At 37.0% G+C, this 16,742-nt stretch overlaps 1 protein-coding gene across 3 annotated transcripts in view; it reads right to left on the bottom strand.

Annotated features, from left to right (window-relative positions):
* ZNF385D (zinc finger protein 385D) overlaps positions 1 to 16,742 on the bottom strand; it is a 415,254-nt gene that overhangs the window by 317,838 nt on the left and 80,674 nt on the right. For all 3 annotated transcript variants that reach the window (XM_014937864.1, XM_014937862.1, XM_014937863.1), the window contains exon 2: positions 14,959 to 15,237. In XM_014937864.1, the coding sequence (XP_014793350.1) occupies positions 14,959 to 15,237 (279 nt within the window). The remainder of the gene's footprint in view (positions 1 to 14,958; positions 15,238 to 16,742) is intronic.

Genomic DNA, 16,742 nt, shown 5'->3' with positions numbered 1-16,742 from the left:
CCAGATAAATGAAATATCCACTGGACATTTTTTCCAATTGTGAAAAAACAAGGGTGTTAGGATCTAATACACCTGTGGGAATATTAGTTCTATACATTAACAATTTTTGAAAAATAAAAATTTGTTATTTTGATCTTCACAAAGAAGAAGAAAAAAAATAAAAAGAATCTGTAAACTTCTAAGCAATTCTGTAAACATCATGGAATCATGGTTGCCAACATTTTCAGTATTAATAGGTGGAGTTAGGAATGAAGCTGAAAGTGACATTCTGAGGGAATTCTTTCTTTGCAATTTAATTTGTTAGAAAATAATGTCTGCATGGCAAGTATCACCAATAAAGAAAACCAGGGAGGAAAAATCGCTGCTTACTACAGGTAATAAGTATTTTTTTATTCCTTCATAATATTGTTTTTGTACACACCAAAGTGAAGTACACACAGCTGAAATTAAGTATATTGCTATTTGTTTATGGAAGACGACAGTAAGAATATAAGAAGGTTATGTACTTGCAGCATGCACGGCGTAGAGGCAAAAAAGAAAGTTTGATAACTTCTTCATTCCAGGGCAACTATTTAACATTTGGGTTTAAAACAGTTATATGCTTTAGAGATTTGGTTAAACTCCCCAAAACATATCAAGAGCACTTCACAGTTCAATTAGTGATTTTGGAAAATTAAAAAGCACTATGAGCCAGCCTGTTTTTTCCTGATGCCACAAAAATAGTTTCCTAAATAAAGCCTTATATTTTCATGCTGTGTGATCAGCACTGTTACTAAAACACAGACGCTTCTGTGGTACGGATAGCGAGACTATAAGGAACTCCATATAACAGCATTCAGAAAAGGAGGGACAGAAAGCCAAGGCCGTTCCCGTGAAGCACTAAATTAACTTCCACAAAATGAAATTAATGATTCTTTTCCTCAGTCCTTCCTCTCCCCTTTACTCCAGATAACACCTTCAGCACTCCCAAAGTGAATTTAGACCAAAAAAAGAAACCCACCCCAATGAACCTTCATTTTAATTTTTGAGGCTACCAATATTTTGTGCTATTTATAGGATTACTCCAGAGTCTTCACATTCCTTGTGCCTTACACAGTGATAAGGGTAACAGAATCCCCATCCTGAAAACCGCCAACATATCAGATATAATATTACCATATGGTATCAAATAATTCCATGATCTAATTAAACTAGCAACAGAGGAACAACTGAAGAAACTGCAACATGGCAAATATGCTATGGACCTTTTTATACTCCAAAAGAGTTTTCTTCTAGAAGAGGACAAAGAGTTACGTATACTTTATCTTTCTATGAGAAAAGTTCCAAGACTCACCCAATTTCATATGCAAGGAAACCTGGATTCCTCAGAGGAAATGTGTTATTCATTACTTAGTTCTCTAGTGTTCAAATAATATTATCTAAATTGGGATAAATTATTCTTGTGCTGAGCCAGGCAGAAAGAGGTTTTTTGCATTATATCTTCTTGCTAGTATTTATATGGGGTTAAGAACACAATACAGAAGGGGATTTTCTTGAAATGTAATGCCGGTTATTAAGAACTTTCTTTTTGTTTTTAAGTTGTGTAGCATGGAAATGTTATTTTTAAACTCTGGATTAAAAAAAAAGGCAGAAAATCAAAATATTATGTAGATTCAAGAAACTGAGAAATGCCACAGTTAAACTTTGAACTCTGTTCCCTGCCCAAAATCAAACAGTACACAGGCAAGCACGTCACTTAAGTTTTCCTCAGATAATGACTTTGAGTTCTTTACCTAGAGTTCCTTGAAGGAGGAGGAAGAAGAAATGAGATGGTAGTAGGACTGGGGAGAGTACTGTTTTTTTGCATATGTCTTTCACTTTGTCATCTTGCAATGAAAAACATTCTAACTTCTGCTGGGTAATTTACACCAACCTGCCAGTGCCTGGCAGAAGGAGCCCACCATCTGAGTAGGGAATATATGCACCAGCCTTATGTGAAACATAAATGCTATGAAAATTTATGGTAATTTCCTTAATGACTTCAAGATGGTCAGGAAGCAAAAAAAAATATGTTCTGTCAGGTTTTCAATTGCTTTGACATAAAAGACGAAGTTCCCTCCCCTATCCCATAGTCTTCCCCACAGTTGTTCATTTACTTACTCTAGTAATTTCCTACATTTCCATTTATCTCTGCAAGTTAATCCCATCCTATAAAAATGAATTGTCATGCCTGATTTGCCCACAAAATCATCAAAAAGCACTGACCTAGCCCCACCTGAATCCTACTATTCTTTCATTAGTCAGTCTCTTCATGACACAGCATTGATTCCCTTTTATCCTGCATAAAAGTTCGTTCAGGGGTTCGTGCCACAGGGGGTTGTAAGAGCACTTTACTACCAAAGAGTGAACTTCTCCATGGGAACCAAGGCCTTCTTAAGTTTTCCATGAGATTAAACAGTATGAGTCTAACCTCACATATTGTCAAAGTAAAATGGTGTAGTACGAAGCTGCTGTTGGCCTGATTATTCTCCTTAGCATGTGTAATAGCCTGCCTTTCCCATAGGACTTCTTTGGGTCACAGTGGGTGGTTTTCAACCCTACACAATGTCAAGAGAAAAGGAGCCTTATGCACCTCATTTTTTACACCAAATAAATAAATTGAGCACATTTCAAAATGCATGCTGTGGTTTGTGTACATATTCCTGTCTTCTTTGGTCTCAAGAATGTCATTAAATGCTTTATTATCAAATTAATATAAAGGCTGAAGCAGATATAATTTGATTCCCACCCCCTAACCTTCAGAGACTGCACTGTAAACTCACCACTCTTGCCCTTTTGTGTTTGCACATGCTGCCTCAACCACCTCATTTTAACTGCATCTCATCTATAGCAGGTGAACTGCAGAGCATGGAAGGCTCTGTCAGAACAGATTAACCAGAAATCCTTTGGGTATCCATAAACAGTAAATCATGGTGACAACTCTCTTTCTGGGTAATTTTGGGGATCAGCTAAGCTTGATTACTCAAGCTTTCTATGATGACAATAAAATACCCACAGTTAGTTGGCAAAAGAAAAAAGTAGTATTATGAAGATCACTCTCCAAATAAATTTAAAAAGTGGATATAGGAAGGGATATATGTTTCTACCAAAATATACCAGGATTATCAAAATAGCACTGAACAGTAACTATGGCACTTCATATTGGCAGTGAAAAAAAAACACATCTTGCCTAAAGTTACGTTTTAGTAATCCTATCAACAATTAACATACTCCTAAAGATCTGTTAAAAATAACACACCTATTCTTGTTAAATATTGGATTACATCAGTCATAACATAATATTAACACTAAAGTGCAAGAGGCTTTCTCAACTGTATTGAATAGAAAAATACAAATCTTTAAGAAAGGAAAAAAACCCCCTATGTCATACTGTATAAAAGCAGGTTCTCTGCAGTATAAAACTTGAAAGATCCACGAATAAAAATGAATTAGAAGAAATACAACTCGGCTTTCCAGAGCCATCAAGGATTGGGAAGCCTTATTCCTACTGATGTTCACTTGAAAAGGTCATCCCCGTGACTTCTGATTTGACAAAATAAACACATGCTGTTTTGAAAATTCCTTTCAAAAGAAATTAATGCAGTTCTTCAGCAAAAACACAGGCACCACAATTTTCAAAGATTATAAAGTAAGTAGCTGCTGACTACCCTACAGGACTGACTTGAGCAAATAGGGAGATGTTGAACAAATGTGCTCTCTATAAAGCACAGCACTGGAATTTTCTTCCAAACTGGCCCAAGAGCTAACACATCTCTATGCAGACTAAGAACAACCTGTGCCATGACTTTTGTGTGTATGTGTGTATAAATACATAATCACTGCATTTAGAAGCACATTTATTTAAATTTAACCCCACCTTCTAGTACTCTATTAACATGGTCAATGGATTTTCTATGATGGGCTATGTGTGATATCAAGCGAGCCACAAAAGCAGCAAATTATTTCCCCCACAACAGATTTACAGGTATGTAACAGATTAAACTAACCTATAGTCCAAATTTCTAGTCTGTACCGAAAACCAAAGTAATTTATAACTATTTACACATACATCCAGTCTCACAGAGATAAAATTAAGAGAGTCCACCTGTTAAAATAAACTCTACTGGTTTTTAAAAATTAAAGTGTTGGTAAAATTAAAATGTTTCCTAGTTGAACAGTACTGAGACTTCTATGCCAACTATAAACTTATTTAATTATTCTTGCTTTAGCTATAGCATTTTTTGTTTCCACAATCTTTTAATTTGGAGTGTTCATAAGAACAGAGAGGCTTGCCGCTCTTCTTGAAACATTTTTTTTCACAGCAGTAAGTCTTTAAATGCCAACACTGCAATTCTGAATAATATATTTTTCAAAGCTTGGCAGTACCAGGATCTTTTCTTTGACTTTCTCAGGCATATTTCATCTGTTTGTGACAAGGGTCACTGACATCAAAAGTCAGTGATAAAAATCAAATTAAACACAGTGAATTATTATTGCAACTTTTTTTCTTAAATATTTCAGGATTTTAAAATGTTGGGAATACTCTGTCACTGGTACCTTTGATACCAGTTTACAATGACAATTCTAAATACAGATCTATACTTTCCCCATAACATACAAAAATTACTCTTTAATTAGTCATAATTTAATTTCATGATTAGATGTGATCTGTGAGAAAAAAACCACCATATACACAAACACAAAAACCTACAAATTCAATATAAATTATCAGATCATTTTTAATGAGCTATTTGGTTACTCCAGTGTTCACACAAGAGTCTACTGTTGACAACTTCAATGGTTTACATTACAAATTAATGCATTTTTTTAAAAAAAAGTTTGAATGGTTATAAACATTAGCCTGCATGAAGACCAAGTCTGTCTTAATACGTCCGTGAATCTACCTACTACATCCTGTAGCATCTCTTCTTCCCTCTGTCACCACTAACGACAGAAGAAAGGTCTAAAAACAAGACTCATGTACACTTGTAGCTTTGTTCCTAGATTTCCTCTTTTAGGGGACAAAAATTTTATTTTGATAATCTTTAACTAGATAGACTGTAACATGCATCAACAGCAGTTCTGACTATGCTACAGGCAACTTGATGAAAAAAATAAAAATGCTGAAAAAGGCTTCAACAGTTTGTTTTACATCTCAAAGCCTTTCTAAGAATACAGATTTTACTGTGTTTGTTTTGCGTCTGTCAAATAACACCAGAAACTTGACATTCAGAGTGGAGTTTTCTTGGGATTTTTTCCCTTTTAAACACACAGCTATGAAGAAAAATGCAAGCATTTGGCTGTATATATCCTGCTTCTGATGTAAATTAAGCAAGTAGATCCCCGAATCTTTAAAACTGAAGTTTTCCTAGTGTATTTTCTAGAGAATCTTAGAATAATTCAGGTGGAAAGAGATCTCTGGAATTCACTCTGCCCAACCTCCTACTCAAAACAGAACTAATTTCAAAGTTAGCTCAGGTCGAGTTCTTAAAAATCTCCAGAGAACAATTTCCACAGCCTCTCTAAGCAACTTATTCCAGTGCTTGCCCATTTTTTAACGAGGTTCTGAATGCTTTTTTCCTTATATCTAATCAGAATTTCCCTTGCTGCAACTTGTGACTATCCCCCTCTCGCCCTTTCACTGTACAAATCCATCTCTCTAAAATCCCTCTATAAAGTTGAAGACTGCAACAGGATCCCCCAATAGCCCTTCACAGTAAACAAACCAGCTTTGTCAACTTCTCTTCATTAGTCATGTGCTCCAGCAATCTGACCATCTTTAGTGATGGTCCTCCAGACTCACTCCCTCTTGTTGATGTCTCTCTCGTACTGGAAGCCCAGAAATGGACACAGTGATCTCAAAAGCTCAGAGTGGATAGCAATCACTTCCCCCAAACTACAACTTATCCTTTTGCAAACGCAGCCCAGTGTGCAGTTAAGCCTTCATCTCCACAAAAGCTCATGAATCATGTTCAACTTGTTGCCCATGAGTACACGTAGGCCCTTTTTCCAAAGCTGCTCTCCAGCCAGTCAGTACCCAGCCTCTACTTGTGTATGTTCCAGGTGCAGGACTTCAGTATTTTGCATCTGTTTAACTTAATGACATTACTGCTGGGGTATTCATGATGCATTGTACTCCATCATACTAATGATTTCACCACGTTTAGTGTCATCTGCAGATTTGGTAAGTGTGGACTCCGTCCTACTATCAGGATCGCTAATGAAGATGTTAAACAGCATTGGCCTCACATCCCTGGGGAAGGCCACAACCAACAATTTGCCTGTTAAGACTGTGAAAGGTTGATCATTACCCTTTGAATGTGATAGTTTGGCCAGCTTCTAATCTACTTTGTACTGCACTCATCCATTCCCTATCTCACCAATATGGATGCAACAATCCTATGGGTGACCATGATGAAAGCCTTTCTTAAGTCAGAAAAACTAGGATGCATTAACTGAATAGTTAAAACTGAGGGCCAAGAAAAAGACAAAATTCTGCTGTCTTTACCCAATGGAAAACACATCTATTTACAATGCAAGCTGCCAAAGTTACCATCACTATTGAATTTGAGGACAGGAACGGAAGCAGAAAGAGGAATTTTTAATTGACTTTTGAATAATATTGTTCATTTCTGTTGGGATCGAATAAGAATTACTCAAAGGTAGGAAAGGGGTTCTCCTGGCAAAAAAAAAAAGGGGCAAATGAGTTGTTAAGTGTTCCCAAGAATAATTACAAATGGAATAGGTTCAACAGAAAAAAATTAATAATACTCCATTTCTGAATAGTCTTTCACATTATATTCCATAAAATAAATTATATAACATCCCTGTTAGGGAGTCTTGCTTTTAAAGACATATTACTTTGTCAGAAGGTCTCTAGAGAATAATTTTAAGAATTTTAATTTTGACTAGAGAACAAAGTTTAGTAAGTGAGCTGCTTTGCTTACAACTAGTGTAATTTCTCTCTAATTTCACATATATTGAAAACCCGGGGGGAGGAAATCTTGATTATGTTTATATATTTACAAATTTTGTCTGCACAGGCACTCCAGCCAGGCTAACCTATAAGCATTAATGTGAGAAAGAAAGGAAAGACATCATACAGATTAACTCATTCCCACAGTAGCAGTGTGACAGATGTATTTGAATTGGTGCTTCCTTGATGATGTAAACTGAACTGGCATAAATGTGTGCTAACATTAATTAAGTTCCTCGACAGAGTGAGGAACTTGCCTTTTTCTCTTGAAATCAACAGGAGTTTGTAATTAATCTCGTTTAAGCTGGTCTTAAAACTCTGATCTTGAGATATATTTCACCCTACTGTGAAACATGTCAGAAGATAAAAAATTAACTAAAGATTTCAGTGACATGACTATCAGGAATACAGTGTATCTTGATTCAGAGGAATAAAAAGCCATAAATTAGAAAAAGTCAGCATTTGTGTGTCACATTTGATGGCGTTATTTTTCTTCTATTCAGATATCGGTCAAAAATTATTCTTAAATCCTGTGATATCCTAAAAATTTAAAAAATAATGCCACATGAGAGGCACAAAATTATCCTTTTAGAGCCTCACTGAAGAATATAAATCTATATCTGAAGTAAGAAAAATAACTGAATATGGAAAAAGCTAGCTCTGAGGAAATTAATACCAAGAAATGTTGATAAACTTAGTGTGTTGTCATGCGTCACCGAAGATTTGTTGCCTACCAGATGCCAGTGCAGAAAAACACCCCATCATATTAAAAGATGACAAGTTACTGAGAAGGTCTGGAAGGAAGCCATGGTCATCATAATCTATATCAGACCTAGTGATATAAGCAGAACTAAATGGAGGTCCTGCAAAACAGGGTTCAACAGTTTGTTCACTGTACATGCAAGTAGAGATCAAATGCCAGCGTTCTCAGAAATGAGACTGGTGCCACACTCAGGGAGAAGCAAAGAATGGCAGACCAACATCTCAGGCACAGTTCAGAAACACCACTGATGGACACATACTGCTCTAGACCTTACACAGCTAATTTAGTATTATCGGTATTCCTGCTACAGTATAAAACATTAAGACAACACTGCATTACCTCTATAACAGAGAAACAGTTCCGTTAAATATGGTATATGGCAGGTTCTAGCCTGAAGCCATACAAGAGGGGGGAAAAAAGAAAAAGGAAAAAAAAAAAAAAAAGAAAAAAAAAAAAAAAAAAGGAAAAAAGTTATTAAAAAGAGGCAATATTGATGTTAAGCAGAGGGGCAAAGAGAGCAAGAAGACAGTCAGCTTTCCCACTTTTCACAAGCATATTTTAAGCACAGAATTGAGTGCTACATGGACAGCTGTTTTCAACACAGAAGAAAAAAACAGTTTTACACTCAGGAGCAACATAAAGTCCTGAAGACATTAGGCCATAAACGCCTAAAAAGGACAAGCGAACTGTGAGAGAACAACATTTGGAACATACAGAGTAAGAACAACGAATATGGAGGAGGATTAAAAGGAGCAAGGAGGCGCACAAGGGGTGAAGATTTTCACCCTCTAACCTGCACATAACAGCAACCTTTGTCATTGGCCCCCACTGCCTTAGCATAGCAATCAGAAACCCTGTCCAGGTTTGCTAGAAGGCAACAAAGTAAGGACCCACTTCTGAACCTGTTTCACCTGTCTGACGCTGTTTAGAATTCTTCATGGACAGGTATCTATATCTATGGATGGAGAGAACTTGCTAAGCATCTTGCTTTGAAGGTGGCACCCAAAAGGAGGGGACTATATACAGCTTGGGATATTAAAAGAGAACCCTTGCAGCCTTATATTCAGGCAGAAAACTTGAACAAACCCAATTCTTTGTAACTATTTCAACCTGCAGTTAGAGGCTTGTTTAGACCCTGGGTAGATGACTGTTGAGACTTTTCATATACTTTAAACAGCTTGATTCATAATAAACTGCCACAGCAGGTTTTATTCAGTTATCACCTAAGATGGTAGAGAAGAAAGGAATTTGCCAGTTGAGACCAAAACTATACTTCAAAGGACATAAGAACATTCTTAAGTGCACTTGATGAACAATAAGGAACTTCAAAAATGCTTTAAGCATTATTGAGCCATAAATTTCTACTTATCACCCAGCTTCTGAAGAATTAAACATAATTAAACAACACAGGTATCTAGGCTCCTATAATTATTTTTTTTCATTCTGTCACGTTATTCAGTGGACCAATTACCAGATACACTACATGAAAAATAGTTTAACTACAATAAGTTTCTCCTTCCCAAACAAAAAATAATGTGTTGGGGATTGCTAAAATGCATGTTACCTTTGTGACTGCATGGTATTATTGATGTTATTCCAGATGCACTCACTAAACTTTCTCCCCAGCCTCTCCACAGCTTCTTACGATACTTACCTATGATTGGTCTGTATTAAAATTCGGTAATGTCCCTTTTGTATTTATTTGTAATAGATAGGTAGTGGTCAGCTAACCACAGTAAGTCTACAATGGATGTCTGCACACATGTGAAGAGCTTGTACACAATTGCAATCCATCCATCACTTTTTGTATACACACAAAGCCAAGTGGATCTTAATGTGCTGCTTAGGGGAAATACGAATGTCATTGATGTAACTGGTGTGAGCTGGCTCTTTCTTAAGCTTAATTCATTCAATGATACACAAGTTAGCTTGTGATAGAACTATGTTGTCATACGTGGTGGGTATTACATTCCTGAATATAATTAAAAAAAAAAAAAAAAAAACAAAGTTCTGCAAACACAAATAGTGCTTTAAAGGCATATCTTGCTTACAGAAGTCCTCTTAAAAGCAGACACTATGTTAATACTTCACTAACTGGAATAAGAACATGATGAAAACAGACAAGTGCTTTGGAATAAGAGGAAAGATTTCCATCTGGGAGCAGTGGAAGTGACACCACACTGCCCTCAGCCGGACTTACTTGTCCAGAGATCTCCAGCTCTGACATTTGGGAGGTATTACAGAATACTCAGAAGGAACCTGCTGTGCTTCTTTACAAAGTACCGGCACCTATCATGCACACACTAGAAGCTTAAAACCAGAGGATAATTCAATATTGGATTTACTGTTAGCTGACCATGAGGCTCTGCATCAGAACATGACACTAAAAAAAACAAAAAGTTCGCAACCGCAAAACAGTACAATAGTGGTTATGGTGCAAGTTCATCCTTTATCTTAAGAAGAACCTGTTACAGGTCACTGCTGGAGACATGACTTCCAGAGACATCTCAAGATGATCTGACAATAGTTGTTCCTCAGGAAACTAACAGAAAATCGACTCCTCTAAGGAGAATGTACTTTGTCTGAAGATTTCCTCAATTCCTCAATGCCCTATCCAATGCTCATTCTCTGAAAGGAGGGCTAATGCAATGGAAAGAGCAGGTGACGCTGTTTCCCTGAAAGCTGTAGCTTAGTAGTTTAGCGCCTCAAACTAAGATTCTGTCTGCCCCAGTTTCATGATCAAAAATACGACGGCAGAGGTGTAAAGTGAAGCAGCAGCACAGAACTGGAAAGGAATAGGCAACAGAGAAGTGCAAGGAAGGAGACTCTAGAGTGCTTTAGGCAAAACTTCTGGATTTCCTACCTGCAGGACCGTAAAAAGTTAGATTTTTATATACAAAAAAAAACAGAAGTTGTAAAAGATTAAGTATTTTCTCTGACCAGTGTGCAAAACTCTAATGTGTAAATATTATGGAATTTCCATCTCAAGTGTTGTTGTGGGAAACTACATTCAATAACAAAACGTGCTTGGAAAAAAGGTAAAATGTGTGAAACAAATTTTTCTCATATTTTAGTGTATATTTCAGCATAACTGTAACAATCAAATTATTATTTATTCTTAAGTAATATCTAGGGCTGAACTAAGAGATTTACTTCTTGCAATTAGCAAGGTACTAGGAAAAAAAAAAAAAGGATATTTAATCTGTTCTTCTGCCTTTCTTTCTTCCATGCACTCACTGTCCTTGTTCATATTACAATAAAATTTTACTAAGATGGAATTTCACTGAAAAAAAAAGTTGTAGACCCGTTTAGTTTATAAGTAAATGAAACTTGCTAAATTGGATAGTCTTTTGTCTGGGTTATGAATTCAGAGAGCTATATAAACTACTGCCAAATGCCTCACTGGGTATCATGCTTCAAAAGAACAATACTTCAGAAATCAATTTTTAATATGAAATGGGTTCTATGAATTGTAGCATTTCTCCACTTGTTATCTTATGTATTGTAGGGACTTTTGCAAAGAAAAGCAGTTTTAGTTTTTGTCCTAACCATGCCTCTTTCACTTATGATGATTCAGCAGTTTACACAAAAGGAAGCGCAGGTGAGATTCTGGTTTACATAAAATCTTAATAAGATCAGTTTTCTGCCTTCTACTGCTATACATTTGTATCCACAGTTATTTTTCCCACAAGAAGTGACCTCTTCCCATAGCACCTAGGATGGTTTTGTGAGAAGTGGTACAATGTCAACAGGCCAGACAGGAGACGCATTTTGCCCTCTTTTAATCCCAAAACTTACTCAAAATCTCCACTGAGTTGCTTGTCACCTTGCTACTGCATGTATGAGAGCAGAAAGGCAAAAAAGTCACCAGCAAGAAGAATATATTAGGGGGTGTAATGAGGAAAGTGTGAGAAAAGGCAATTATCAGGAGGAAGGAACATGGAAAATTCTGTCACTCCCAAGCAGATACAGTTCAGTAACAGAAGTGCTGATGTCTTGCCATGTCCTGTTAAGTCATGACAAATCACGGTACCAAGTAATGACAGAAGAAACAACGGGTTTACATCATTTTTGTGACTGCACAGTGTGCTGTTCTGAGGCTGCTCTGTCCCAGGAAGGAACCAAGCGGGTACCATAACAGTAAAGCTGCCAAGCTAACAACAAGCAACTAGCAAAACTTTTTAAATCTGGCAAGTTGTTCAAATTCAGTACAAATACCAATACAGCAGCAAAGAAATGTTGCGTTTAACCCCACAAGACACATTATTTATTAATTGCGTATTTGCAGAGATTAATAGAGTTTGTGCTTAAGCAACCTACCTTATGATACTACACAGAGATACTCTAGTAGCATGCTCTGCTATTTATGTCCAGCACATAAAAGCTACTTCTCACAGTTGATGATGATTATAGCGTGACAGCTTTAATTACATGGTCAAATGCTAATACAGCTGAACCCTACTGTCCATTGCAAATTATTAGAAAACAAGGCACGGGCTGTTGCTTCATATAAAGTAGTCCTCCATTTCTATTACCCCTTGTGATATAAAATACACAAATCTATCCTCCTTTGCTGGAATATGTCAGAGATAAAAATAAAAAAAAATGAAAGAAAAAAGGATAAATCACAATTCTAATATTTTTCCCAACCTTTCCGTGTAAATTAGTTCCAAGTCAACACACAACTTTGCAAAGGTATAGACAACCCATAGTACAGTTCATGAAATGCTGTATTTGGAAATGGGGTTTTCTTCTGTGCAGGGCAAGTACATTACTCATTCAACAGGAAATATAATGAATAACTACTGATGACAAAGCCTTAGAAGTCAATCTCATAAAGCAGAGCCTTTACCTATTTTTACTTTACAGCAGAATTTAGTCTCAAGAATGATTAGACCAATAATCTAGACATTGAGCATAGCAGCTGTCTTCTGTAACATTCAGACTTCTACACAAGTAATACCTCATAAAGGAAGGCAACCTACTGACATACAATGAATAAACAGTACTCTGCATGTTGAACAGTTACTTCAGTTATATAAGTGACCTTCCAAACGTGTCATTTGTGTGCTCATGATAAATTGAAAGGGCCAAGTCATAATATTTTTTTTCAGTCACGGTCACACATCAGTTGAGATTGCTGGGGTCCCACCAGCAAAACAATCATTCACCCAAAAAAACATTACCCATATTTCAGATACACTATTTTTGACAAAACTTATTATTGTAGAAGGTCTGTCAGGTTCTGATTGCTACTTGACTTAGACAAGGGATCTCAAACAGGGTCTCTGTCCAAAGTGAGTGGAGGGTGGTGACTCAAACATTCAGTTCTAACTCAGTTCTAACTTTTAGTAATAAATATTTAAAATTGGTGTCTATTTCACTCATAATATTCATTTAAAAAAAAAAAACCCTGAAATCTCAAAGTTTGGTAACATGAATAACAAATGAATTCATTATGTTCTTCCCTACGTTATTCTCTCTATGAAGTGCTACTTTTGATGTTACTCAAAGATCTGCCAGAATGGAAAAGCCTCAGGTTTTAGGGAACCCTCCAAAATAACTGCACTTTGAAACAAAGAGCTAGATAATCAATCAGCTATTTTCTGACTACAAATGGATGCAGCTACATATGACATGGGATACCTGTAAGGAGGAAGTAATAAACACACCGCTATACTACCACTTGGATCCTCTCTAGAATATAAATGTTGAAGCACGATTGAAGTTTTTTGACACCAATTTCAGCATTGCTTAATTACTAATTCTTTCATTACCATGAATTAAAGCAGAAAAATGAAATGCAGAAGAACACTTTCTATCATTAGCAAAATTGTTGTGCTAATAATGATAACACAATTTTACCTTAACTAAAAATAGCAAAAACATTAGACCGTGTTTATTTGGTTATAGAAAGAATATATTTGTGGATAACTATATTTTATCAATTAAGAAATCAATCTTTATGCATTTTCACAGCTCCTGATAATTGCAGCGGCATTCTTCCTAAGCCTGAGCTACAAACAGTCCAAACATTACAGCCCTGCCACTTCAAGACAAAACTATTCATGTTGTTCAGTGTTACGGGGTTGATATTTTTTGTTTTATTGTTTTAAGGAAATGAACAACACATTGTACATAGCAAAGCACTCACATCCAACACGCTTCAGCAACATACCCGACATTATTCCCAACTCTTAAAGACGGAACAAAGCACAGACTATTAAAATACCTCTCAAATCTTGTCTAAGGATTAGTGTTCTACATGTCCTCCAAATTGGACAGGAAGCAACTCACAGCATGAAATATTAAGCTACATGTGTGGTCTGAAGAAAGTAAGTCTGAAAGTCTTAAATACTTCATATCAAGACCATCATTTCTGTGACATAGTGCATAGAAGCAGATAGAACAATACAGTACTACTCTACATAGTACAGCAAAGTTGAGTACTACCTGTTACAAAATTGAGAAAAATCAAAATATAGTCATCTGTTTTTTCTTGTCAGGGACCATTGTTTGCCTCTATTACTTGATCTACTTTTCTACATAAAGCCACAAACTTGGTCTTCTTTGAGGTGTACAATACACTCTGATGATAGGAAAACATATCGCCTACTATCAAATGTTTTTTGTAAAGCTGTCAATGAAATCAACTAAAATCAAAATATCCTTTGTTCTATCACTGTTTGACTTCAGTCATAATCTTTAAACAGACTTATGCTAGTTATGTGTTGAACCCTGAAAAAGCAAACTGAAGTTAAATGAGTTTGGAAATGTATTTGTTCTATGATATGTATTTGTTCCAATTTTTTCGCAACCACCTCACATTTATTAAAAACAAATATACACCTAACAAGTATAACCTTTCTAAGTAGACTGTGAAACTCAGAATATCACTGATTATGCTGAAAACCATTCAAAATGGAAATGGAATTAAAGGAATCTGAATCAACGTCATCATGTAAACAAAATATAAAATGAAAACACTTGTAACAACATACTTTTAGCTATTTGCCAGATGCTCATGCTAAGGATGACCCCAAGCACTCTGAAGTCATCAAGAGCCTTTGACTTAACTTCAAAAGATTTGTTGGCTGAATAAAAAAAAAATTACTTAAACTCATATATATTGACATTACTGCACATTGCTGCAATTTTCCGATCAAAACATGGCAAAAAGTATAGATATTTTAATGCTTACCATTATCACTTTTGAGATTTCCATTGCTGAGCTGTTTTAACCTCTTCTGGTGGGATTTGCCATTGTAGTGGATCTGTGCCTGAGCAGCAGAGTTCAGTTGAATATTACAAACATTACACAAAGTGAAATTGGTGTGTTTCTTTTCTCTTTCCTTCTTTTCTTCAGTGCCATCAGGTGCTAATTCTTTCTCACCTTCCCTGTCTGGGACAGATGTGAAATCTGAATTGTATGAGTGGTTATCAACCGGTAAATCAGGGCTCCAGGGCTTCTTCATATTTTCTGGGGGAGGAAAAAAAAAAAAAAAAAAAAAACACAAGAGGGAAATCTGATGAGTAATACAAAATAATATGCACAAGATTCCTAACATCTGCACACCAACAAAAGGCAGGTTCTTTGCATTTTCATATTTTAACACTACATTTCCACTCATATGTTTTGCTTTCTGTTCATGTTTTTTAGTTCTGCTGTGTAACTTGAGTAACTTCACAGCCACTCAGGTGAATGTTTTTAAGTGGTCCAGGGTACTTATTAAATCTATCACTGGAACCAACCTGTCACAGGGGTGAGGTTTTTTTAATTTTTTTTTTAAATTATTTCTCTCTCACCCCTTGGTTAGTTTACTTTATTTACAAATTATCCTAAGAAAAACAACCTTACAAATGTTACATTAGAAATCTAAGCAATGTCTAGATGAAGCTCATCATCTTAAATGTCATTTGGTGACATCTTAAATGTCACCTTCAATGGGAAACTGCACTGGATGCAGGTGCCCAGGTGCTGGCAGTGGGGCCTGCAGAGTGACTGAAGACAAGGCCAAGGGCTGTCCCATGCTGAGGACACTCAGTTCCAGATGGCTCCAAAACTGACCAACCGGTGCCCAAACCTGAACCCATCAGCCACAGGTTTGCCAGCTCTGTGATAACATACTTAATAAAGGGTAAAAGCACCATGCAACAGCTGAAAAAACGTGAGAGACACAGTCTTGTAGACAGTAGAAAAGAGGGGGAAAGAGGTGCTCCAGGCTCTGGAGCAGAGATTCCCCTGCACCTCGTGGTGAAAAACATGGTGACTCAGGTTGTCTCCCTGCAGCCCATGTTGTGGGACATGCCCTGTAGGAAGCTGCAGCCCATGGAGAGCCCATGCAGGAGCAGCCTCCCAGCAAGGGCTGCGGTCTGTGGAGAGGAGCCCATGCAGGAGCAGGTTTTCTGGCAAGACCTGTGACCCCATGGGGGACCCATGCTGGAGCAGTCCTTTCCTAAAGGACTGTACCCCATGGAAAGGACCCAGGCTGGAGCACTTTTTTAAGAACTTAAGTCCATAGGAAGGACCCCCATTGGAGCAGTTCATGAAGGACTGCTTCCCGTAGGAGGGGCCCCACAGCGGAGCAGGGGAACAGCCTGAGGAGGAAGGTGCAGCAGAGATTAAGTGATATAGACTGACCACAACCACCAATTCCCATCCCCCTGCACTGCTCGAGGATAGAAGGGTCAAGAGCGAAGTTAAGTCCGTGAAGACAGTAGGGGACAGAAGGGCAAAGTGTTTTAGTGTTTTGTCTTTGCTTCTCACCATCCTACTCTATTTTAGTTGGCAATAAATTAATTTTCCTCAAGTTGAATCTTTTTTCCGCTTGTCACAGTCATCAGTAAGTATTCTCCCTGTCTTTATCTCAACCCACAAGTTTTTCCATCTTCTTTCCCCCTCTCTGTCCTGGTGCAAAAAGGGAGAGAGAGCACGGCTGGATGGAGGTCTGGCAGCCAGTTAAGGTCAACCCACCACAGAAATAC

This window comes from Calidris pugnax, unplaced genomic scaffold, assembly GCF_001431845.1.
Source record: "Calidris pugnax isolate Ruff unplaced genomic scaffold, ASM143184v1 scaffold11, whole genome shotgun sequence".
Taxonomy (NCBI): Eukaryota; Metazoa; Chordata; class Aves; order Charadriiformes; family Scolopacidae; genus Calidris; species Calidris pugnax.
This window is presented reverse-complemented; position numbering and strand designations above follow the sequence as displayed.